The 25,596-nt window shown below is 40.4% G+C and overlaps 1 protein-coding gene, 1 long non-coding RNA gene and 1 pseudogene across 2 annotated transcripts; 1 reads left to right on the top strand and 2 right to left on the bottom strand.

Moving 5' to 3' along the window:
• Positions 1-266: 266 nt before the first annotated feature.
• Positions 267-2,466, bottom strand: rpl8 (ribosomal protein L8). Its single transcript, XM_026995501.2, has 6 exons — positions 2,442-2,466; positions 2,166-2,311; positions 1,930-2,071; positions 1,550-1,768; positions 774-889; positions 267-460 (listed from the first exon to the last, which is right to left on the bottom strand). Exons 2-6 carry the CDS (start codon positions 2,301-2,303, stop codon positions 302-304), a joined length of 774 nt encoding a protein of 257 aa, XP_026851302.1. The 5' UTR covers positions 2,304-2,311; positions 2,442-2,466; the 3' UTR covers positions 267-301.
• A 2,676-nt stretch (positions 2,467-5,142) lies between these two features.
• Positions 5,143-10,849, top strand: LOC113567995. Its single transcript, XR_003409522.2, has 5 exons — positions 5,143-5,229; positions 8,004-8,125; positions 9,233-9,446; positions 9,558-9,676; positions 10,514-10,849. It is a non-coding gene; the product is annotated as an uncharacterized LOC113567995 (long non-coding RNA).
• A 4,480-nt stretch (positions 10,850-15,329) lies between these two features.
• On the bottom strand, positions 15,330-16,173 carry LOC113567852 (annotated as a pseudogene).
• Between the last annotated feature and the right edge of the window lie 9,423 nt (positions 16,174-25,596).

Consider the following 25,596-nt stretch of genomic DNA (forward strand, 5'->3'; position numbering starts at 1 on the left):
GTGATGGATTACTGAAAGCCTTGGACTAAAATACAGGGTCAGTGGTAGATTCTCATAAAATCCATTGGAACAGATTTTGGATTAATCTGGATCTTAAACTAGTTTGTTCATTTGATCACATTTGCCCAGTTTTAGATTTCAAAAGTATCTGAACAGACAGCCCTACTAGATTAAACAGTCCAAAGTGCCCTGGTCCGATTCTACCTCTAAAGCTTTTATAGCCAAGGGCTCAATATCCTACTTGAGAGAAAACAAGACTTAAAACACCTTTATTGGGAAATATTTTATTATGAAGATGCATTTAGTTTTCTTTCTCCTGGACGGTCTTTGTTCCACGCAGTCTGCCAGTACGACGGGCAGCGATGAGACCAACCTTGCGCCCAGCGGGCGCATCTCTCCTAATGGTTGAGGGTTTGCCAATGTGCTGATGGTTACCACCACCGAACGGATGCTCAACAGGCTGGAGAAGGAAATGAGGCAGTTCAGAGCACAGTTAAAGAAATCAGCTTTTAAAAACCACTTAAGCATTCATCTGCATCCATCACATATGGCTGATCTACGATTCATTTAACAGTAAAGAAAGTGTAAATGGCTCTGTACACCTGATACACAAATCATACAGCCCTACATCACACTGACATTCACATATGCTCTCACTGCAATACATGGAAAATATGCATAATTAATTCTAGCATCACATACCTAACTATTTCTTTGTCAGGTATCACAAATGTCCATATGGGAGGAGGACAAGAAACATCTCCACTACTCACATTCATGGCCACACCACGGACACGAGGCCAGCAGTTCCTCTTGACCTTGTACTTGTGGTAGGCACGTCCTGCCTTCAGGATAGGCTTGTCAATACGACCACCACCAGCAACGATTCCTTTGGAGCAAACAAGTAAAACACACGTTGAACTCTTGACACACTTTCAGGCCACCATGAAAAACTTAATTTCCCCGCCTTCTGTGCCACTTCAGGACCCAATAATCCCACTCCTGGTTGTGAACCTTGAGGCCTACAGGACTGCAAGCTGTTCAGCTTTGTTTCATGTAGATACACCTGATTCAATTAATCTTCAAATGCCTTAAATAACCTAAGCAGAGTGGTTAGTTCAGGGATTTACCATTTACTTTTAAGAACATTATTTCTTCCTAAGAATGGAGCAATAATGTATGTAATGGTTCTCATTAGAATAGCAATCAGAAATAAGCTCTGCATGGTGATCACCAGGGGACATCCCAATAACTTGGCAAAGTAGTGGCACCTCAACCAGTATTTCAGAGTAGTTATGCTACTTAACTACAGCAAGCAATAAAGTTCACCAATAATAACGATACCACTTAACCCTGTCATTCACTAGGTCCCGAACCATAAGTTATTTTACCAACCTGACCATGTAACATCCAAATCTTCCAAAGAAAATATTGTTTTTCCGACACAAACATACTTTGGTGATTTCTCTTATTTGGCAAATTAATAAAACAGAGAATGTCTATGAAACAGCCAGCATTCATTCATAACCATAAATATCAAAGTGCATACCAACAACAGCTCTGTTAGATGAAGAGATGACCTTCTTGGCTCCAGAAGGAAGCTTCACTCTGGACTTCTTTGTCTCTGGGTTGTGGGAGATGACAGTGGCGTAGTTTCCGGACGCACGAGCCAGCTTTCCCCTGTCACCAGGCTTCTCCTCCACGCAGCAGATGATGGCACCCTCAGGCATGCCACCAACAGGCAACACATTGCCAATGTTCAGCTGGGCTGCAGGTCGTTCAGAAGGAAAATGGCAACATCTGTGCTCCCAACCACCATCAGAGAGTGCTTACAACACTGATGGGTCACTGACTGATTAGTAACAATGTGTTGCAGTTCATGATGCAAAAGCACACAAGCCAAGCTGCAAACAAGGAAGCTAGTTTTACCTTTCTTGCCACAGAAGATGAACTGCCCAGTGTGGATGCCCTCAGCGGCAATAAACAGCTCAGTCCTTTTCTTGAACCTGTATGGGTCACGGAACACCACCTTAGCCAGGGGAGCGCCACGGCCCGGGTCGTGAATGATGTCCTGGACAAGAAACGACAGCATTAGGATTCCGCTTACGCTTGTCACCACCAAACACCCTCACCGTCTGGACTTTTTGGTCACAGGCAAATTTTACCTTCACAATTCCCTTTATGTAGCCATGGCGTTCGGCGAAGTCAATGTGCCGGAGTTTAGCAGCACCTTTCCTGTGCTTGACGTGGGCTTTAAAGACAGAGCCCGCTCCCTTTCTCTGTGCCCTGATCACACGGCCCATCCTGCGTCCTGGAGTGGGGCAAAAACGACCATTACTTCACACCGCCTCGCTGGAAAACATTCGTACACAACGTACACACTTCATCGTTCTCAACGTCTGAGGTGTGGCGCTGAATATAAAACTAAATGAAAACTTAACCTGTGCACTTGCTCAACAACTTCAGCTGTCCAGGACAGAAAAATAAACGTTAGATTGATTCGACACGCCGGGTACAAGCTAAATAGCCACAAACAGCTAATGAACTAGCCAAAGGATCCAACTTCAATATCCGACAAATTATAAACAGATTCAAATCTTGACGTAAAACCCCTAAAGCCAAATGATCCAGTGTGCAGTATTATTCATGACAGCGCCGGCGTGCACATATGCCTTTAGTTACCACCGCTGGGCCTTGACAACACAAACTTTAAAGACGAATTTCGCATATAAATTCACCACCACCCAACTACAAAGCAATCTAAAAACTGACGCGAGCTTTGTGTGTGTGTTTGTCATTTCGTTTTGATAGTGGATGGTGAAAATTAAACATAGATTTAATTTCGATGCAGTGGAGAGAACGAAAGGCAACGCTCATACCTAAACTCCGCTGACGGAAAAAGGAAGTGTACGGGTGAGACGAAGGTTTTCTTCCGGAGAAACAGACGGGAATAAAAGTAAGAGAAGCCCCCTGTAGGTCGAATTATTATTTTCGATTTTGAGTTTTCAACACGAAGTCATGGCATGTAAACGCGATTTCGTTGTGTGTTTCTTTAGTTTAATGTATTTGAAAATGAGACATGGTTCATTCGGATAAGACACAAGACAACCAACATCGCCGTTCTGACCGTGTCCACTTCTCTTAAAGGAACAATAAGTTAGTTTTACCAACAAAACGTAGCAAGCAATATGCATGAGGGTGATTTATTATTTTTACTTTTATCTATAAAGTGCAGCTCACTTGAGAAGAAGCGAATTACTTGTTGTTGTCAAATAAACCAGTTTATTTTCCACAGAGCACAGACACCCCACATTGTGGAGACCAACTTTAAAACAGAATCTCTGTCTGTATAATAGCTGTTTCACAATGTTAAGAATAATCATTGAAAAACTATTTATTGCTCCATGGATAAAATGCATACGTTATATAGTGTACTTTTAACAGCAAATCCTGAAATGAATCACTGAACCTTCTTGAAACCTAATGAAGCGAGCAGTTCCTAAATTAACCAATGCCAGTGCACTGCCTTCACATATGACTTGAAGGACTAATACTAGTACATTAAATGAAATTAAATATTTGACATCACTTTAGATAACTGATCACTACACAAAACTAGAATACGTGCGTCTGGATAATTGGACCTCCAGTTCATTATTAAAAACGTTTTCGCCCATCCAGCGAGTGCGATGGCCCTTTCCCCACTTATCCCACTTGTAATTTATCCCACTTGTTATTCCTTAATGTAACCGCACACTTTTCTTACACGTATTACTAAGCAGAAGCCTATTCATAACACTACACCAGTTGCGTGCTGAAAACAAGCTGAAGTGGCAGGCTAGAAAACGTTGTTATTAACTATTATAGCAGATCATAATGGACCTTCACCACTGGATGGAAAAGCACCAACATAACCCCAAATAGAGAATTTTTGTGACAAAAAATAGCATTTTATTCCAGTAACGATTATAAGAAGTTGTGTGCGAGGATGATGACTGATACTACACTCACGATCCCTGGCGCTGCTATCATTTCTGAATTCAATCTCAGCGTTACGGAGATGAGGCGGTGAACGGTCTTTACTCGCACCGTCGAACTGTAATCATGCTCAGATTACTAATCGGTGCAGACCAACGCGATACCGCTTTCAACTATGTCAAACGACTCAATTTGATTTTCTTAATAAATATTATTACGTTATAGAAATGACATAATAACAAAGCATTTACAATTGATAACATTTTATACCTACCAAGAACATAAAATATGTGATTAAAAGAAAATAAACTGTGTAACATATGAAATAGGAAGGCATAACACCATACATGTGTTACGTGATACATTCACAAACACATACATAAAAATCTTAAATTCTCTACTATGTATTTTCCTCTGAGGCAAGTGCTTTAATTTTATGGCGTATGTGCGTCATGCGTTTCTTCCATGTTTCCATGGAGTAAGATACGTCAAAGTCTGAGGTTTTTATACTGATACCAGAGTCATACTTCTGAAATCCATTCAGTCACAACCTGCATGAATATACCAGTATGCTTTTGCGTGTATGTCTGTCTTGAAACAGTGCTAGGTTATCTGTGACAGATTACAGAAATAGTAGCTATAGCTGGTAAAGAACGAACAAACTTGTCTGACCTGATTAACCGCCCTCTCCACAGATCAGACCCATAGTGATGAGAGACTGGATGGAAGAAACCTCCAAAATGTTTCAGGCATGGAGGTAGCATATGTCATGTCATTTACTGGCAAGGGATTTCATGATTATAAACAGTTTAAAAATTTCTGGAGCAAAATATATTTCCCTTTTAAATGCTCTTATGTGTTTTAATTCAGCCATTTATAAATTAGATGGACAATAAATTATATTACATTTCACTTTCAGAGTTAAACGCTCTGGTCCATCAATATTAATAACGCAGCATCAGTGCATAGCTCATGAGATTTGGTAATTTTTATGGTTTCCAGTTGAAGGACTAAACACAAATTAGGTACAACTAAAGAAAAAAAAAATCTATGAGAGTACGGTAATGCACTCCCACACCTTACAGTGAGTGTAAGCCACTCCTTCCATGAATATTAAAGCAAGTTTTCCTTTCGTTGTTCCTTTTGCTTCTAGCTGTCAAAAGGATATGCTTCAACAGCTCTAAGAGTTTACTTCTTCTGCGTGGGAAATTCACTTTTATTGTTGGTCCAAAATGAACTCTTCAGCAACAGGTAAGTGTGAAAATAAAACGTCATAAGGATGTATTTCTTGCGGCTTTTTTCAAGCAAATACAATTTCTAATGAAAAAGGCATTCATATTATTGTCTGTAATTATGGAAATTATATTTCTGCATAGTGGTATTAAAACAGTAAACGGAAGTATTTTCAGTACTTCAGATAGAATACTTTCAGTTTGTCACGAGCAGTCCCTTCCATCTGCCGTGTTCCGTGTTTTCCCTGTCGTGTTAGTTCCATTCCATAGTTTCTTTTTGTCCTCACCTTGTTTCATTGCTTACACCTGTCCCTCGTTTGTAGTTTTGTGAAGTTCATGTATTTAAACCCTGTTGTGTGCCTTGGTCTTAGCTGTTCCTATTTGTGAATGTGTTTCATTATGGTTGTTTCTTTGTGTGTATCTTAGCCTTCTTGTTTCCTTTCCTTAGTTATAACCTGCTTTCCCGTGGGCCTTCGTGTGTTTGTTTTGTTTAGTCACGTTTCCCCGTGCTCTCCGTGACGGCTCTATGACCCTGGACTATCTAGATGACTCTGATTTTGGATTTGCCCTGAATAAATCTCGCTCCTCTCCGCCCATGCGTCCGCCTCCATATCGCTCGGCGTTACACAGTTTGAGTTTTTGTTGGTGATAAGACCGCTGATTTAATAGGCTCCTAAGCAAACTTTGACTACAAATTGAAGTTGGAGATAAACTGGAGCAGAAGAATATACGTGATGTCGGGGGAGGCCTGAAAGAAATCACACGCCTCAACCAGCGCAGCCACGGAATATCAGCTGAAGGCAACTGTACATGGGCGAATGAAGTTTATATATATATACAGTTTGACAATCACTCTCCTATTACCCCCATCATCATCTCTGCTGACAATGTCTTCGCAGCTTAAAGCCTCTACTCAACAGCCACCAACGTTCACGCTCCTCCTGTCTGAACATTCCCACCTCACTCTGGACCAGCATTGCCAACATTAACTGCCGATCAGGCGAGAAAGGAACTCAAATGGGGCAAAACCACATGACCGGATGGCACTGAGCCAAAAGCTCTGAGAGTGTGTGCTGCATAGCTGCAGCCTAGAAAAGTTCCCAGGCAGGTGACAAATATCTTGCGTGGTTCCTGTCCCAAAGAAGAATCAACCAGTGGCACTAAAGGACTGTTGGCCTTTTGCTCTGACATCCCACCTGATGGACACTGGAAAGACTGATGCTGGTCAGACCTGCACTAGATTCTCTCCAGTTCGCGTATCAGGATGGCAGTAGAGTGGATCTGCTTGCTGTACACCGTGTGCTCACGCCTAGGCACAACAGACAGTGCTGCAAGGAGCATGTTTTTTGAATTCTCCAGTGTATTCAGCACCATACAATCTGTGTTACTTGGGGAGAAGCTTCATCTTATGCGAGTGCATGAACCCATCATCTCGTGGTTCATGGACTTCACTTGTCTTACACAGTTTGTGAGGCTGTGTTTTGGACAGGGCCATGTGCAGCACTGGAGCTCCTCAGGGCACTGAATTAGCACCGTTCATGTTCAGTCTGTACACCTCAGATTTTAGGTACAACTCCAACTCATGCCATTTGAAGAAAGCCTCAGCTAAAATGGCCATTATGGAACGGACAGGTGATACAATACAAGTAAATGATGGACTTTGTAGACTGGTGTAAACTGAACCAGCTGCAAATCATCACTGGGAAGACGAAGGAGATGGCTGTGGACTTTAGGAAGTCCAAACCTCCTTTATCACCAGCTACCATTGACGGAATGGATGTGGAGGTGGTTGGTATTTACAAATACCTCGGCATTCACATAGACAGCTGTAATGCAGTTGTCTCACCTGTGCAGTGTTCAGGAAAGACAGAACCACCTGTACTTTGTGAGGAGACTGAGGTCCTTTGGGGTGTGCACAAAACTCTTATGGATATTTTACCAGTCTGTTGTTGCAAGAGTCATATTCTATGCTGTTGTGTGCCAGGGCAACAAGAGACCTCTGAACAAACTCAACAAAAAGAAGGCTGGCTTTGTTGTATGAGTCAAGCTGGCCACTCTGGAGCTTGTGGCAGAGCAACTCGCCCTCAATAAAATTCTCACCATTGTACAGTAAACAACGCATCACATCCCCTGCGTATAATGGTCGAAAAACAGAGAAGCACATTCAGTGGCAGACTGATACAGCTGCACTGTACTAAAGAATGACATGTGAGATCTTCCCTTCCCACTGCAATAAGACTATACAAGTCTCCTTTCCGCAGGGACTCCACTTATCTCCTGGACTCTGAACTGCGCTTAGCAACCCTACACAGATCTATGTTTACAGTATATTAACACACACTGATGTACGTGGTGCTCTGTTACTTACTCATTGTTACTGTGATCAGTTGTTCTTGGTGATAACCCCTCCCACCCCCATCTTATTGATCCCTCTTCTTGTGTAATATGTATGCTACTGTGACACTGTAGTTTCCCTCAGGATCAATAAAGTGTTATCTTTAAATGAAAACTTTGCCATTTTGATTAATTGCTTTAGAATGAATTGTATCTTAATTTGAGAACTGCTTTAAAAAGGTGCATTTCAGTAAAATAGTAACTTTTATGTACAGTGTATTAACTTTTTAGGCCATATTTTATGTTTTTATCTTGGTATTTATGCTCCATTTCCCAATAATTCACAAATGGGAAAAGATTATCCAGTAATTCACCAACAGGAAAAATAAAGTAAGGTTTTAAAGCTAAAGTTAAATGGTGACTAATCTAATCTGACTAATCTATCTTTCATTTCAACAGAGGATCCCTACATGAGGGTTTAGGGGAGTCATGGAAGTCTGGCAGATCCACACAGAAATAGGAAAAGTAAAAGAGTCTGCAGCTTAGAGACATCCCACAAACCAAATCTGAGCTTTGCGAAGGTAATAAGATAACAAGGAAGAAAATAAATGTTTAAACACCCAGGGAACCTAAACCATTTTTTAAATTCATAGTTTATATTTTTTGCTCTTTTGGCCACACACTGTGTATTATATAAATATCATTCCAAAGCCTTGGAAATGCCTGTTTCACACAAATATGTCCTTCAGGTACAAAATAGGTTATCCTTGTGTTGTGGAACTTTCATAAGCTTTACTCTCCACACTCAAAAAAGGATTCCCATCCCACATGGGTAATTCCTGTTATAAATGTCCTACTTTAGTTTTGATTCCGTGTCTCCTACCAGTATTCGGACGTACCTACTGGACATTCATTCACATTAAGTCCAAAGAGAGCTAACAAAAAAAGCACATTTCTTTATACATAGCAGCTTTGTTAGTTTAATGAATGAAAAAATTAAACTGTGTTGTCCAGAGAACATGTAAACAGACTATTTAGACATTGTACTGTTGCATAAATTGTGGAAATGGTTTCATGTTACCTAGGTTGAAATTTGCAGAAAGTGGAATTTGCTAATCTAGTTTAATATCATAAAATATTTGTAATGCTCCATATGTTCCCTTCATATGGGTCTTTAAGGCAATTCCTTTTGTATTTGGCTAGTTGTTGCTTCATTAGCAGCATTAAGCAGTCACTGCAGTCGTAATGTCTGTTTACAACCAAAGTTTAAAATGTCGTTTCTGTTCTAGCTGACTAATCAAATTCTTCAAAAGATTTTAAGATAGTTGAATATAACGTTGAGTTTATTTTGGAAAAATTGCAACTGTGTTCAATTGTTCACAGTTCATAAAAAGTGTCATTATGTTTGCACTTCTCCAGCTGCATCGTCTCCCGTAGGCTGCTGCTCTTTGATGAACCCACACAATGTGGTTACAGCTTAGGCCAAGAAAGCCTGTATTTTTAAAAGAGATAATATAATATTTTTTCCTCTAAAGGGACCTAAAAATGACCCACAACAAGCCATGTTCTCCATGGAGGATTCCAAGAGTATCCTCAAAAACCTGCCAGCTTAGCTGGACAGAGTGGTTCATGCAATTTCATACTGTGACGAGTGCACTTGGCATTGATTTTTTATTTTTTTTTTCCAGGTGTCCTATTACTTTCATTTTGAAAAGTAACAGTATGACCTCAAATAAAACATTTACACCCTCAAGTTAGAGATGTGACCTCTGTGTCTGGAGTAAGTAATGGTAAAATTGATGAAGAGGAAGGCCAAGCTATAGTCCCGGAGTGGGCTGAGCTAAGGTTATTACAGGAAAAGAGAAACCCACAGAATAAAAAAAAAAACAAGAAACCATGCAGGTACAGTTGAGACAAAAGCAATACATCATATACTTGAATATGTGCAACCACTCTACTGTCGCATTAATCACTGTGTCAAGACAGTAAACTATACATTTTGTCATTCCACAGACATCGCCAGAGAGCAAGACTGATGAACAAACCTCCCAGAAATCAGACAGGCGGCTGAGAATAAAAGAGGCAAACAGGAACTTCAGTGAGAGGACAAGCCAACTTAAACCATGCCAAAGGTTGGAGAACTATGATCTGATGGTATAGACAGAAAATGCATACAAACTACTGTAGATCCAGATTGGATAGTGGAACACAACAGAAAAGCAATATGATATCTGACCAATATGACCTGAAATCACACATTGCTTTGTTTTAAAGTGAAGAACAGAGGTGCTAACATTCTATATGCAAATGGTCTGTAAAATGTATAGGGTTATAACAGAAAATCACACTTTCTTATTTATTATATAATACTGAAACCTGAAATATGTGGTATAGAACTAAAACAGACATTTCACTCTAAATTTATAATATCTCCTTAATATAAATAGCATTTCATATTTTAAAATATACATTTTTATTGTATATGATTTACATGTAGAAAAAGTTTTCAGCATCTAAAAAATTTAAAACTAGGCCCTGTGAAAGGGCCTAATATAAACAGTTTTTCATTCTCTCCGAGCAAACAAACACTTGATGCATCTGATCAGTTGTTTGAAGACTACTGTTTGGTGTTTCCAATATAAAATATATGTTATATAGAACAAGAGAGTTTCTTGCTCAAAGCATGCCATGGTATTTTTGCTCCCGCTGTTTCGACATTCCGCTGGCTAAGTGTTTCAACCTCATAAACATCTGCAGACTTCGCTTTGGTACTGTTAACAAAGTGTGACCTATAATCTCCCTCAACAAATCAACTTGGGGGGGAAAAAACCATGAAAATAGAGAAGTGCATAAAGGATGAAACAGGAGGAAAAAACAGCAAATTATCCTTTTTTTTTTTTACCTCAGTTGCAGGCGTTGGGTGTTTGTATTACATGTTAAATGTCTAATGGTTGTTCCTCTTTCGCCAGGACTCTTTTTGTATCAGCGGTGAGCGCAGGGCCGTGTTACAGTGTGTATGCAGTGGAAGACGGGGCAGCTGGCCAATGCACTCCCAGTCATGGACCTCGTCATACAAAACACACTGCAGGAAAACAAATCAGACGTACACGCAGTCACATGTGACTAAAGAAAAGATCTGTATGGGTCCAAAGAGGATGCACTAAGCATATTTATTAAGTGATATTTGTTTATTAAGTAATTTAGTTTTTTACTGATATTTGATAAAACATTGGAAGAGTATTATTGTAAGTCACTTTAAAAAATATCAAATATATGAAGGTTTACAGCATATGATCCTTAATGACACCGGCAATAAAAGAGTGTATGATGTTTTGACTGTACTGTATCATCATCCTTGCATATAGTATGCAGTAGACTTTGTTGAAAATATCAACAATGCTTTGGAAAGTATTATTAAATATTAAATATTAAATATTATTATTATTTTATAGCCAAAATACCCTTTTCCTCTTTAATCATTTTATTGTCATGAATGCACAGTAGACCCAATACAATTGCAAACCTTTATTAAAAGGTCAGGTAAAATTACACTTAAAGTCAAGACGGAAGTCAGATGATCATTGTTATGGCCTTAATATGATGGCTTGGTTTAGGACCAAAAAAGGACACAACACACACTGAAGCTGAAAACACAAACTGAAATTCAAATTTTATCAAAATTATGAAAACAATCATAATTAAATCAACAAATCAGGACTATCACATCAGGGTGGACTCAAGCAAACAAAAACAAACTAACCACCCTCTGACAATTTAATTCCCTAAATAAAATGTTTTTTTAAAAAAACGTAAGAAAATTACAATTGCAACTTCCCTAACAAAGTATAAAAAGGAGAAATACAAAGTAAAATGGCACACACCCCAGACACTCATAACAAAGAAAACCAGGAACATCATTAGACAACTTGGTATTGGACCAGTATTTCTCATAGCTCTCTTAAACATCTTGGCTTAATCCAGTATCAGCACCACTCATGGTTCCAGCATACAAACGCTCAGAGGGCAAACCAGAAGAGAAATCTGAAACCAGGAATCCAGACCAGTAATGTAAAGCAAAGCAAAAATGAAGGGAAAAATTCAGACTCGGATTCTGGGGGAAGGGGGGTTGGGTTGGCACAGTGCATATGCAGGTAAATGGGGGACCGCGTGAGAGAGGTGTGGCTTGGTGTCAGTAATATGGTGACGATGAATGAGAGGGTGTGTGCAGAGCTGAGGTAGGGACTGCGGCATTTATACTTACTAGTTGACTGTGTGGCTACCAAAGCCGCTTAAGTGTTCATTATGAGCAGTTAGATGACACGCGGTCCTACATGTAGAAGTTATGTGTGTGGACATGTATGATCTTTCTTTATCCCTCCATTGGTTCAACAGGGCACCGAAGCTTTCAAAAGCAGGTGAGATCACCTCACTGGACGTTTTTCCCCATTTATGTGCAGTGTGATATTAAGCTCTGGATTGCTGAAGTATGTCTCACAATAATATGAAATGTGCGTGGAGTTTATAAGAATGCTTCAGTGTGTTTTGGGGCACTTTTGTGAAAAACAGTTTTGCTTTCTTTCTAGGTGGTTTGCAAATCCCTACTTCAGGTTAGTTTGAGCTCTTTGATTAGATTACATTTTTATGTTGTTTTATTATGATGATATTGGAACTCTTAATGTATTTTGTTTTTCTCAGTATTGAAATGGATCACAAAGCTATCAGGTATTGTATTCAGATGTTTAAACATGCAGTGCACCTAACCAGTAACTAAATGAGAATGCTGGAATTTCATTAGAATCCAAATGAGTCCTTTTGTGGGTATAACCTATTTTAACCCTCAGCTTTCCATTTTTATTCTGAATTAATGGCATCTCTATCTGAGACTCAACACTTACTCCATTGCACTCTGTTGTTACTCTGTGTTCATCACAATACTTGTGCACTTATATTTATTCAAGCTGATGTTACTCTGGATCCAAACACAGCCAGTCCAACTCTCATGTTGTCTCAGGATGGACGCAGACTCAGAATGAAGGCCCATAAAGAGAGCGATCTATATAATGTACCCAACAGGAAATATCTGCACTATGATAGCCGGCCATGTGCCCATGCTAGAGAGGGCTACCTTACAGGCAGGCATTACTGGGAGGTGGATGTGAAGGAGAAATGTGATTGGAGAATAGGTATAGTGAAGGAGTCAGCCCCACGACATGGATTTGTTAATATGAACCCAACAACAGGGTACCGGACTCTGCGTCTGCAGATGGGCTCTCTGATTGTTATGACCGATCCAATCACCAAATTTAATCAGGCTAAGGATAGGGGTCTGTCTGGCTCTAGATGAAGCCTGGGTCTCCTTCTATGACTCCTTCTATAAATAAGTCAGGGAAAATCTACCCTGTGTTTGGTACAGTGGAGGCAGACAAACCACTAAAGATTTTGTAAGTCTGGCTTTGATGTGGTTTTATCATCACTGTGTAAACTTAATTGAATGTTTATTAAGGCAACGAATCCTCTGTGCAAATGCCTTATACAACCAAATTTGTTCAGTTACATGTCATATTCCCATTCACCTTCTTTTTGTACCATTGAATGCATGGTGTATGTGGAGCTGGATTAGGTGTGAAATTGGGGTTAGTACTAAAATCGGCAGATGGCAGATTACTAGAACTGGACCTGAGCATTGCTTATAATAATTTTATGTACTTATATACAGATATGTACTTATACCAATTCAGTGGATAGACTGAAGTGTAGTGTTGTTTGATTTGATGCATAATTTACCATTAAAAAAATGCCCTTATAGTTGAGCAGTCCATTTACAGCTCAGAACTTTGTGACCTGCTGTCATTATAGTGCTGTGGTTAAGGTACTTGACTTGACTTGTAATCAGAAGGTTGCTGGTTCAAGCACCACCACTGTCAAGTTGCCACTGTTGGGCCCCTGAGCAACACCCTTAACCCTCAAATTGTGCTCCGTCATAATTATAAGATGCTTTGAATAAAAGTGTCAGCTACATACCATTAAAGTGAAGGAAAAATTGATGTCGTCATAAAACACATCTCAGGTGGACTCATTTCTTTAACATTAGTGACATATTGATCCTCTGTAAGATTCTGTATGTTATATAAATATTTCGAATAATAAACAAACAAACAAAAAATCCCGTTGTTCTTAGTATTCCTACAGGGAGCGTATAGTTTTGAAAGCTTGTGACCGTTACTATAATGTTTTATGGCCACTAGAGGTCACTCATATAACATAATGTTAGGATTCAACGTACGTGAAGAAATTATGTAGGCTACGATTACAAGACAATGAGATACAACTGATATTAATCTTTACTGTTTTCACTGTATATTTTCTTACTATACCAGTGGTCATTTAGTGAATAACATTTGTTAAGTATATAAAATATATTTAAGCACATAATTTGTTTTTTTAAAGCAAAGCAAACCCAATATTAAAATATTTATTTGTAGTCACAGATGAAACAAAACACCACATTATACAGCGCTGGTTACTTTTTGGTCCCATTAGCAATAATCTTGAGTGAGCATGTGAACTTTAACAGTAAAACGAGAACAGAAAGGTCATTCTCACTGCAACGATAATTATCAACTGAATTAAAAACTGGCACAGATGTCACTTCTTACAATTATTTCTGAATCAGAAGTAAGGTTATCTAGATAAAAACCTTTTTTTTCTTCTTTTTTTTCCACAAATAAATAGACACTAGCTTAACAAAAACTAGACATTTTTAAGACACAGAAGCAGTGTTCTGGTATTATTTATTTATCGTCTTTTAACCATGTATAATAAGAAGCTGTTCAGTGGTTAGAGAGGAATGTTTATTGTCTGCAGAGGAACAATACCTCGTGCTGACCGAGCAGTATCTTTATCGTCATGGCAGTTATGTTCACACAAGCAGAAAGTATGGCCTGTGGCGATATTGGCAGCACAGTTTCTAAGTAAAAGAAAAACATTTCAGCTTAGTGAATTCAACAAGCCAAGCCAAAAAGACTAAACAATAAAGCCAAGTCCATTGTGTTCTTTTCTTCATAAGGGAAATGGAAAAAACCAAAACAAAACAAAACAAAAAAAACTAAAAATATGAATACAATTTAATGAGAGAAATAAAATTCAAGTAGGTTTACATTTCTTCTGATTAAATATTCACACAGAGTGTATGCTTTTCCTATTTGTATGAACTGAAACAAAAACAAAAACAAACCAAACAAAAACAGATCAAGATTGCACAATGTCATGCAATTACACTAAATTTAGAGATACACAAGTTGCATGTAATTAGAATTTTTTTGTTTTCCTTTGGTTAAGCTCATTGGCTATTTCTACACTTATACTGAATGATTGTCTGATCGGGCTCTGCTGCTTCTCTTGCTAAGGCAGCTCAGAGGTCTCATATATTTCTGCATCTCTGTTGTCTCCAGTTTTAGTGGTAAGAGTGCGACTATGGTTCATCCATTACTGTCTCTATACTGGCCTGGATCCCCTCATTTGGCTTCTGCTCATTTTTCACATTCTCTGTCCTGTGTGTCGGATCCGTGCTGCTGTCCTCTGATCGCTCTACCACCACATCTTCCAGTGGAGTCTCGACCTCCCTCTCTATACGCTTCCTGTTGTGGTATTTCAAGCATCGGTTGTGACCTCAGTTCTGGAAGACAACATCTCTTCACAACCCTCTCCATCCTCCATAGGGGGTGTTGTAGCCATCACTGCTTCCTGCACCAATGTCTCTTACAATATCTTCTGCTCCACCTCCAACTAAGAGGGTGCGAGCGGCTGACCTCCCTCCGAACCTGCCTCGGTTAGTGGGTAGACATGTGTCACCTTCTCCTTCTTCAGGTCTTCCTCAAGGGACCTGTAGCCTTTGGCCTTCTGAGTGGGAGGGGTGAGGAGGGATGGCAGGCACCTCGCGACAGGCACAAAGCACCTCCTCCTCAAGCCGAGGGGCTTGATCTCCACAAAGTTGAGGAAGAGTGAGACGCAGGCCACTGCCAGCAAGAAGATGATGAAGATGGGTCTTCTCTGTGGGTCGCGATACGAAACAATCCACCGGGCCAGCGGCTGCACTTGTACAACGGTAGGAGGCCGTACAGAATGTAGTGTCCCAGCACAAAGCTTGCCTCGAACACCGCCTTGCAGATGATGTAGTAGGTTCTGAGCAGAGTACCCTCAAGGTGAAACCTTTTGATGATCTCCTCTGCCCCAAGGTTCCGTGTCCTGTTCATTTCCTGCCCACAGCTAAGCTCCGCTTCCCAGTGCTCTTTGCGCTTCTCCTCCATGTGGATGCGATGGACAGCGTGGCTGATGTAAACCAGCGAAGGCGTGGAGACAAAGATGATCTGTAGCACCCACAGACAGACGTGCGAGATGGAGAAGGCCTCATCATGGCACACATTCTCACAGCTGAGCTGTTTCATGTTACACATGTAATCAGACTGCTTGTCCCTGTCAAATGAGCTGTGCCCAGAATCAGAATCAAAATATGAAAGATGAAGGGCAATGTGGGTCAAACACAGCCAATCTCAGTTGAATGTTCTTTCACCTCCTCTAAAATGTTTCCCAAGAAGCTCCAATCTCCAATGGTTGCCTCGTAGTTCTTCATCAGGACAACATGAACATTAAAGTTATGACCAGAGCTTCTGAATAGTAAAAAGTGACTAAACATCATATTTATATATTGTAAATACATTAATACATTAAAATAAATTGTTAAATCCCAAATTTGCATTTTTACTACACTCTCTCATTTGCAACTATATGACATAATATCAGTCCTACATATAAGACTGTCACAACATATTGATCTACATGTACTAAGGCTTTAACACACCAGCTATAGTACATAACTTTCTGACCCATCTCACTGTTGAACACCCACAAAGGACAAAACTCACGAGTGCCTACTAAACTGACAATGGAAGGTGCTGAGACCTGAATGAAAGCCCCGAGGTGGTGAGGTGAACTGAGGTCAGTGGGAACCTGGGTGTGAGGGCAGCTCCAGTGCAGCCCAGTAGCTCAGTCGGCCTCTCCTCACTGCCAAGGGGGCAAAGTGAACTGCTCTTGTCTTGGTATCCGGCCTCAGTCTGAGTCCTTACTGCCCCGCTGAGCAAAAGTGATTGGATGGGCTGCGATGACTGCTTTACAGCAAACCCTGACCCTAAGCGTCCAGCCAGACATCCGTTATACGCCAGACCACATGAGGTGACAATAGGATCAACAGAACCATGGCCCACTGGAACCCCTTAGAGAGAACATAGAGCTGAACCCACAACGCAGACTGAGCTACTTCATTACTATATGCTCCAATGGTAGTGGTCATAGGAAATGACAGTAATAATGTAGTTATGCCCACAGGAAAACAGGGTGTTAGCGGTAAGGTTTATGGTCAACTGATAAAGAGGGAAGGGTGGCATATTTATGAGATGTGAAAGGAAGTTCACACATAGAAATACAAAAAATGCACGCACACACACACACACACACACACACACACACACACAGGAGCTGTGGCAATATCCTGCTGAGAATCTTGTGTTTTATATAATTTAGGCAGGCACACACTAGTACTCACAAGAAAAGCATACAGTGAAAGCCACACCCAGTCTGAAACCAAGAATTACATACAGTACAATACATGGAGTACAGTGTAAAGGCTATAAAGTCAGTTTTGCTACAGTCATTTTGCTTTGGTCTTTGAACAATTCTCGCTGCTCCCTTCATAGCTGAAATGGAGTATGCACGTTTTATAAGCACCAGTAAGTTGCAGGAAATTTGTGCTTCAGTAGTTATTAAAACAGATTAACTGAATACTGATACCTGTGCTACTGTTCTGCCAAAGGAGCACAGGAATTCACATTCACACAGTAGTTAAGGAAATCAGAATGAACTATTAACAGCCTAATGGAGATGTCCTTTTGTAGTTTAAACAAGTGGGCAACCTTTTGCAGAGTCTTTTATCAGATTTCAAGGAGAAACAACTGAACAGAGATTGAAAACATCCCATCTCTTAGTACTTCCAGTCCTTAACAACAAAGTTTCCATATTTGTACCTTCTATAAGTATCAAATCGCATCTTTTTAAACTCGAGGATACTATTAGGCATGAACACATGCACAACTATACACACAGAAAATGAAAGCATGAAAGAGACTTCCTTGTTACTGTTGTGAATATTATTTGTAAAGACTTTCCACTTGGCACTCAGCTCTCCTTCAGCAAAATCTGATTGTTACTGATGAGATACACAACTACTGGCAGAAGTCTCTCAGGCATGGCCATGGTTTATTTGAAGAAAGGTATTGTTTAGTCATTATCTAAACTTGAATGGCTGCACTCCTTGTGAAATATTGTTCTTGGGGAAAAAAAAAACATTGCAGTGAATTTAGCCAAGAAGGAAAAAGAAAAAAAAAAACCCACAATTTATCTGGCAGTCAATAGCCACTGTTTTACACAGACAGAACGTTTATACCAGTTATACAATTAATTTCCACAGCATTGCCTCCCACACACCAATAGACCATGCTGTGCATCAGCACCAAGCATGACTGTATGAGCAACAGCACAACAGACTGTAAACATCTCAGAACAATGCACTCTGGCAAGGGTGTGGATCTCTTGAGAGCAGGTTCACACGATGGTTGAAGGCAAAAGGCCTCTTGTTGAACAAAGTCTCAGCATTTTTTTTAATCTTCCAGTAAAACCATGTCCTGTTGAGTATTCAGTGTGCAGCACACAAGCACCTGTGGGCATACTTGTTAAAACCAAATTAACAGGTGAATCATAGATAATTATATGGAAATATGCATTTATTTTTCTTTTGTTCTCTTGCACTAAATAATGTAATTATTTAATAAAGAATACCTTAGTGGCTCACGTAAAATCCAGTTGAAACTCAAACAAGCACACACACACACACATTCTTAATTTCTACAGCAAATAAAAGATACAATTAAAAAAATACAGCAAATAAAAGATCACTGATGTTCACAACATACATTTATTTACAACCATTTGCAAAACGATTAAATTTATGATGTAATAATAATAATATGGAGAGGACGGAAGAGTATGTGGAGCTTGTGAGAAGTGCCAGTACGCAAGAAAAAGTCACAATATGCCAAAGAGTAAAATGTGGAGATGCCGGTACTATGCACCTGTGAGCACCAGCCCACTTTAAGCACTGGCACTAACACATTCATCGAATGCCAATGTGCACTAATTGTTGCCACACCTCACGTGCATCCTGTGCACATTCATTTCACAGTGTCCTTGTTAACAAAGTTGTTCACAAACTGGATTGTTCCTTTTTAAATTAAGATTTACAAAATCTGGACTTAATATGAAAAACAATTTTACTTATCACCACCGACACTACATTGCCATTTGGAGTATAACACAGGTAGTGTTTACATTTGGATATTTCCGAACCCTTTCCTGAACCCGTGTCATGGTAGTTGGGCACAGGCTACAAATGTCACCTTAAATAGCATATGTAAACCCCCCCATCAGGAGAGCTTCATCACTCCATATGGAGTGATGGAAGGATTTTTGTAGGCCGTTGCCAGTCAATCATAATAGAGGCACAGACAAAATAAAGACAAAGGAAACTGTAGATGAATGAAAACATGGAGCAAAGAACATGGCAGGAGAAAAAACAAAAACTGAACATTGTAGAACAAGTAGAATCTGTGGAATTATCACAGAGCCTGAGGCGAGCAAAGTGGATTGTGGAAAGTGGAAGAGCCAGGATTCACCATCCTCGTACCTTTTCTACATCAGTTGTGCAATGCTTAGGTCTTCATTCAGTCTCGCGCTGATTGAAAGACTTAAAGATGTCAGATTTCACCTCATTAACATAAAATCTTTCATGCAAAAATGTCCCTCAGGTGTAAGAACATTTTTATTATTATGCACTTTAACCCTGTTCACACTATCCACAGACCTGTTCATAAACCTACAGTTTGTGTACTCCATCACACCATATACTTCCTTCCTCTGTGAACCAAATGTTTTCCACTTTCCAATAGAATATGCAAAACATTTTACTTCCTGCCATGTACAATTTACTCAAAGCAAAGTTTACACAGTACTCCCCCACATATTCAGCCACTACAGCCCCACCAACGAAAACTCCTGATAAGTGAGCCGAATGTCTTTGTGTGACCATGGAGGGTTGAGCAGTTCAGAGCTCAGTCTGTCCCTCAAGGGCAGGGACCGATTATCCCGCCATGCCAGCCCACCAGCTGAGGATGTCTGAAAGTCTGAACAGGCCCGAGGCCTGGCATGGCCCAGATGGCATTGTCTGTGCACAGAATAGAACTGTTGATTTTGGACAGTGGTGAAAGAGTTTGTGTTCCACAGCTTCCTCTGGCTTCAGGACTCCTGCATACCTTCACCTCTGTTGATCTGCAGACAGAGGTCCTAAGGTCCAGAGGTGCTGCCAGCCAGCCCTGTAGAAGGCAGTCATATTGGATGTGGCAAAATGAGGATTGCTTAAAAGCATCTGAGAATTCCCCCCACTGTGCATTTAACACAGCTAATGGTTTCTATTCTACAAGGATAATGATTTTTACTTGATTGCAATTGGGAGTAAATGGAAAATAGTGCCAAATAGATAGGTCATAGAAAAAGCCCTGTGGATAACCAATAGTGTTTCCTTATGGGATGAACAAGGATACTGGGATTGGGTTGTGCTCATGGTATTCTTTCACTGCTTAGTCTGGGAACTGAGAGGTTTCACGTCATTCCGGTTTAGACAGCATCTCATAAAAATGACCAAGTCAATTAACATCCAGCTGGAGGCACAGCCTCAATTCCGTTGACTGTTGGTGTTGTACTGGAGCAATAGAACAGGGGGCAATTAACCTGAGCGGCGTCAAGCATGTGGACACAGCAGATATAAGTTTCCTTTTCCTCATATGGAAATATGAAACTTCTAATGATCGTTCAGTCACTTCCTATGGCAGAAAGTGACACAAAGGAATCAAAATCTGCTGTGCTCCACGTGCTGTGTGAGATCATTGAAAGCTTTAACACTGGACTAGAGGAACTGAGCTTTTGTTCAGTGCGTCATCAAGCAGTTGGGGCCAGTACCTGTAAATATCTGCTAGTCAGTGAGTCAAGCCTGAAAGCATGTCCTTGGGAAGTATTCCCATGAAGGTTCTCTTGTGAAAGTTCTCTTGAGAAAGTGATTCATTAACTGATTTACATTTATGGCATCTCGCTGATGTTTTTATCCATAGCGACTTACAATTATGAGTGAGCACAACTTGAGCAATTGAGGGCCTTGCTCAGGGGCCCAACAGTGGGAACTAGGCAGTGGTGGGGCTTGAACCCGCAACCTTCTGATGTCTCCTGTGCTGTCGTAGCATGAAGGGTCACACAACTACAACTACATATATATGAAGCTCGACAAAAAGGAGGACTTTTGCTACTTCAGTGGTTTTCTAAATCCCCAGCGGTGCTGTACAGTGGTCTGGTGACCACATGGGCAATCCAGCCAGTTTGTGGCACTAATAAAACAAAGTGACAGAGGAAAATGATAGGCACACTATATTCTATGTACACCCTATATTGAGTGAAACTTAAATAGTGTTTGTTGTTTGTTGTAAGGTAGAGGCCAGAGCCTTGTGATAAAGTTCAACCATCTTAAAACAAAATGACAAAAACATGTTTTAAAACAGTTTATGGCAGAGGTATTCAAATCAGAGTCCTCAAGGTCCTCTGGTCCTCCAGATAGGAGTCACGTGTGATGGCAAAGTGGCCAACCTGGTACATTAATCATTTAATGAACTACAAGTGGTCATGAAATCCAGGACCGGATTTGAATTTGAGGACAAGATTTAAATACTACTGGTCTATGGAAATGAATAGATTTATGCTGCATGACATAATACATTTTACATCATTTGGCAGATGTTTACTCAAAATAACTTATGTATTTTACAGTTTGACAGGTGGGTTGTTTACAGGAAATCAAACCCATGAAGAACTCTGCTCTATCTGCTATACTATGCAACATACAGGACCCTGACAAGGCAAGTCAAACCTTGCTTTCATAACTTCACATTGTCACTCCTCTTTAAACTCATCTTATGGCATCAAATGCTGCAAAGTTGTGATAGACAGACATATACACAAATACAAAATGTCATGCTGTTTTTACCTCTTTGATCATAAATATTTGCTATTTCACGTTCAGGAAGCTCAGCTAAAGTGAAGGCTGCTGTCTCACCTGGTCTGGCTATTAACTGTGCTCATTAATTCAAGAAGTCCAGGATGTGGTTTTGGAAAAGCCTCTGTATTTCCATTTCAGTGTTTATGACTGAAATGGCCACACGTGTTTAATGAGGGTTAGTTGGTTGGGTGTGTTTTCTTTTTGGGGTACATTGAAAATCTGTGGACAAATCGGTTCCAGAGAGGAAAAAAAGTTACAAACCCTTGTTATAACTACATACACACACTCCCTCAAACATTAAAGGTACAAATGGTAAAGGAAAAAAGTAAGAGGAAAAGAGGAAGGGGTTAATCGTCTGTGGCAACCTAACAGGAAGTGGAAGTTCCTGTTGGCAAAACGCTGAGTGCCGTGGGGAGGCAATTCTGAGGTGGAGAGAGAGAGAGAGAGAGAGAGAGAGAGAGAGAGAAAGAGAGAGAGAGAGGGGGGGGGAGGGAGAGAGAGAGAAGAGAAATGGAGAAGTCCCAACATCTTAAAAAAGCAGAGAAAGAAAAAATACTATGTGAGCAAATGAAATGAGACAAAGCATGGAAAAGAGAGGAACGGAATTCACACTTTAATTAACACAATATTGTCAACACTGAATATTGATAGAGCAAAAACTGCACAAACTTGCAGTAAACAGACATTAGTCATTATTACCTCATTTGACAGTGTGACAATATATGTACATCAGAAGACAGTCATTGATTTTGCTTGGTGTTAAATGAATTCTAATTTGTTTGGAGTCCAATGCAAACAGAAGAATTATTAAAGTGTGTGGGGCCTGTAAATCACTTCCTCCTGTTAACTATTTAAAACAGTTTCACGTGTAACTATAAAGAATATGGCAATGTGAGATAAAGAATGCCAGCTCACTATGACCTGTAGCGTCTGTTCTTAAAAAGTTTACCTGACATCACTCTCTTAATACCAATCGCAAATTTTGTGTGTCAGGGCATGAGCAGCATAGCGTGTCTTGGTTATCAGTACATAAAAAGAAAGAGTGTGTATGAAAAGAGTGTGCCTAAAAAGAGGGTGCATACAGTGCAGAGATCGAGGGTCAAAGGAGAAGCCCAGAATGGAGGAGGAGGAGAGTTGGATCGTTCGATGCTGAGCTTGAAAATATGATTTCATCCCGCAGCTCTGGCGATGTGGAACACAATGTTATCAGAGGATATGAGAAACTAATGTCTGCAAACAGACATGTCTTTTTGCTTCCTCCTCGGTGATGGGTGGAAGTATAATTGTGATGTGAACATTAATCTTTAGTCCATAGCTACTGGACTGGATCTGCCAGAGTTCAGGGTGCCTCCAAATATTTGTTCCATCCATGCATCACATTGCCAGTTTTTAATATTGCTGAGGGTGTTACTGGGAGAGCGCGTTAGTGAATGCAGGTGGGTGCAAGGTTGGATAAAGTAAGTGCTGTGCTCCATGTCGACGTTAGACTTTAATCTTTAATTGCTGGAATGGCTCCAAACTCCAAAATTCCATAAACATAACTATGGAAATAATAATGAATTATTTGCTGAGCACCACTGTAGCTGTTTAATATAATATGACAAAATAAGCATGTGATGTTTCAGGACTTAGGTACTGCGGGTATAAGCAAAATATATGGCAGCTTGTTTTAGACATGAGAAATATAAACCAGTGCACTGTGGGAGAAAAACTGATTCACTGAAGACAGTGTAGGAAGGGTAATAGTATATTCGCACAAATTCAAATTCAAAATCCAGCAGGCAATTAGATAGGAAGCAGAATTCGTAAGTCTAAAAGTCGATCTCCAGTGACCTGACTTCCTCATAAGACTCTAAGGATGTGGAGTATCTAGGTGCTGGTTGTGAGGCACAACATGCGCTCATGTTTACATACCCACAACAACATTACCTTAAGGGGCACCATGACAGAGCAGACCGTGATTCTCTCCAAAGCCCACAATGACAGAATGGTCAGGATGAGCAGCAGGGCTGAAGCTGCATTACTGAACACACACACACACACACACGCACACACACACACACTCACGCACACGCCCACACACACACACATACTTTTTGTTTTAGACCTGGACACATGCACATACTTTTGCATAAAAACCACTGAGATTTAAACCTCTGCACTTTTTTTTTTTCACACAGCGAGCTATAATTTTTTTCATTTAAAATGTGTTCAGTGAAGTGGCACACAGTGAAGTGGGATTATCCCATGGCATGCAATAACTGATGACAGATATTTCAAAGCAGACTTCCTTGAGGTCCTTGAGGCTTTCTCCTCTAAGGAGAGCACACATTCGGGGAAACACACTCACAATGACGCCCAGACCTCGTTTCTGTCAGTTAGTGCCTCGATTATCCACACAGCGGCCACTGCGTCTGGCATACACGCATCTCTTCCTGTGTTTGTGCGAGACACTTCGTCTGCTCCCAGGGCCGCGGTTCGGCTCCACTGTTCCGTCCCTGTCGCAACTCCGCTGTGGCGCATCAGGGCGTCTCACCCTCTGATTTCCTCTCTCCTCATTGGAAAATCACCTTCCTTTTTTCCACTGGGTTTGAAAAGGGCGCATTGCTGGGATCCGGACGGGTGGAGGTACCTTATCAAGAGTGTGGGTGAAGCCCTGCTTGTTGTGCTTTCATACGTTTGATCAGTTTAGGCTGTACACAACCAGGTGTTGAAAACTGTCAGTAAGGAAACTTATACGATAATTAATATTTTGTAACATATTTTATATTGTAATAATTCTAAAAGCAGTGCTTTTAGAATGCTTTTTAAATAGTGTATAGGATCCGTCGCATGACAGGGGAATAGAAATTATACTACACATTAGATATAAACTGTGTTAATACAGATTAATTGGACATTATAACATTTATTTTGTTCATATTTTATTGATGTTTTTCTCTCTTTTTTTGGTAAAATATAGAAATGTTTATACTTAACTTTACATTTATACAGAGTGGACATGAGCCATATTATCAAATAAATACAATGAAATATATATGTATATATATAAATGTATATATATAGTGCAATGGTTATGATTATTTATTGATCCTGTACATCTAGCTAAATGACAGCCAGAGGTAGAAATAGTATGTTTTAGGGACTAAAGTGGATCTACTTGGCAGTGCACTGCGTTCTGAGCTCAACACACTCACAGGATGTGATAACACATCCGTCCACATGCACGTGCACCAGACATGCGGACCCTCACCACGGCAGAACCCCGCACTACCCCGATTACAGCGTGGACCGTAGCGCTGTCGGCCCTCTCCTCCAAAACACTTCGTTTAGTTTTACAGCATAAACAAACTGACTAATCCACCGCTGGCCACGGCATGAGTGCAGGCAGCAGACACACTGACCACTTGCTTAATGGTTATTAGGCCTCCCAGCCTGCTGTTGTCTCCAAACCTTTCTCCTCTTCCTCACGGCCTTCTCATAGTGTAGAGCCACTGAGCACTTGGATTACTAGACATCATAAAAGGATGCTGATCAAACAGACGGATGCCGTATCATATTAGCGTTAATATCTTCATCAGTCAGCAGTTAAAAAAAAAGAGGACTCAGAAGGGCTAACGGAAGGGCTTCAGAAGGGCTAGCCCTAAATAGAGATCAAAGGTTAGAAATTTTGTCTCCATCGCTTGTGGAACATTTGAAGGGGGAGGTACATGCTGAGAGAAGAAGAGTAAGCGGTCAATGTCATCGCTACTGGCCTCTCTACCTCTGCCATCAGCTACTAAATGAACACAGTGAGCCTCTTTGTCCTCAGGCACACCCTATAGCAAGGAGCAACCTCTCTGCCACACC

The sequence above is a fragment of the Electrophorus electricus genome, chromosome 25 (genome assembly GCF_013358815.1).
Source record: "Electrophorus electricus isolate fEleEle1 chromosome 25, fEleEle1.pri, whole genome shotgun sequence".
Lineage (NCBI taxonomy): Eukaryota > Metazoa > Chordata > Actinopteri > Gymnotiformes > Gymnotidae > Electrophorus > Electrophorus electricus.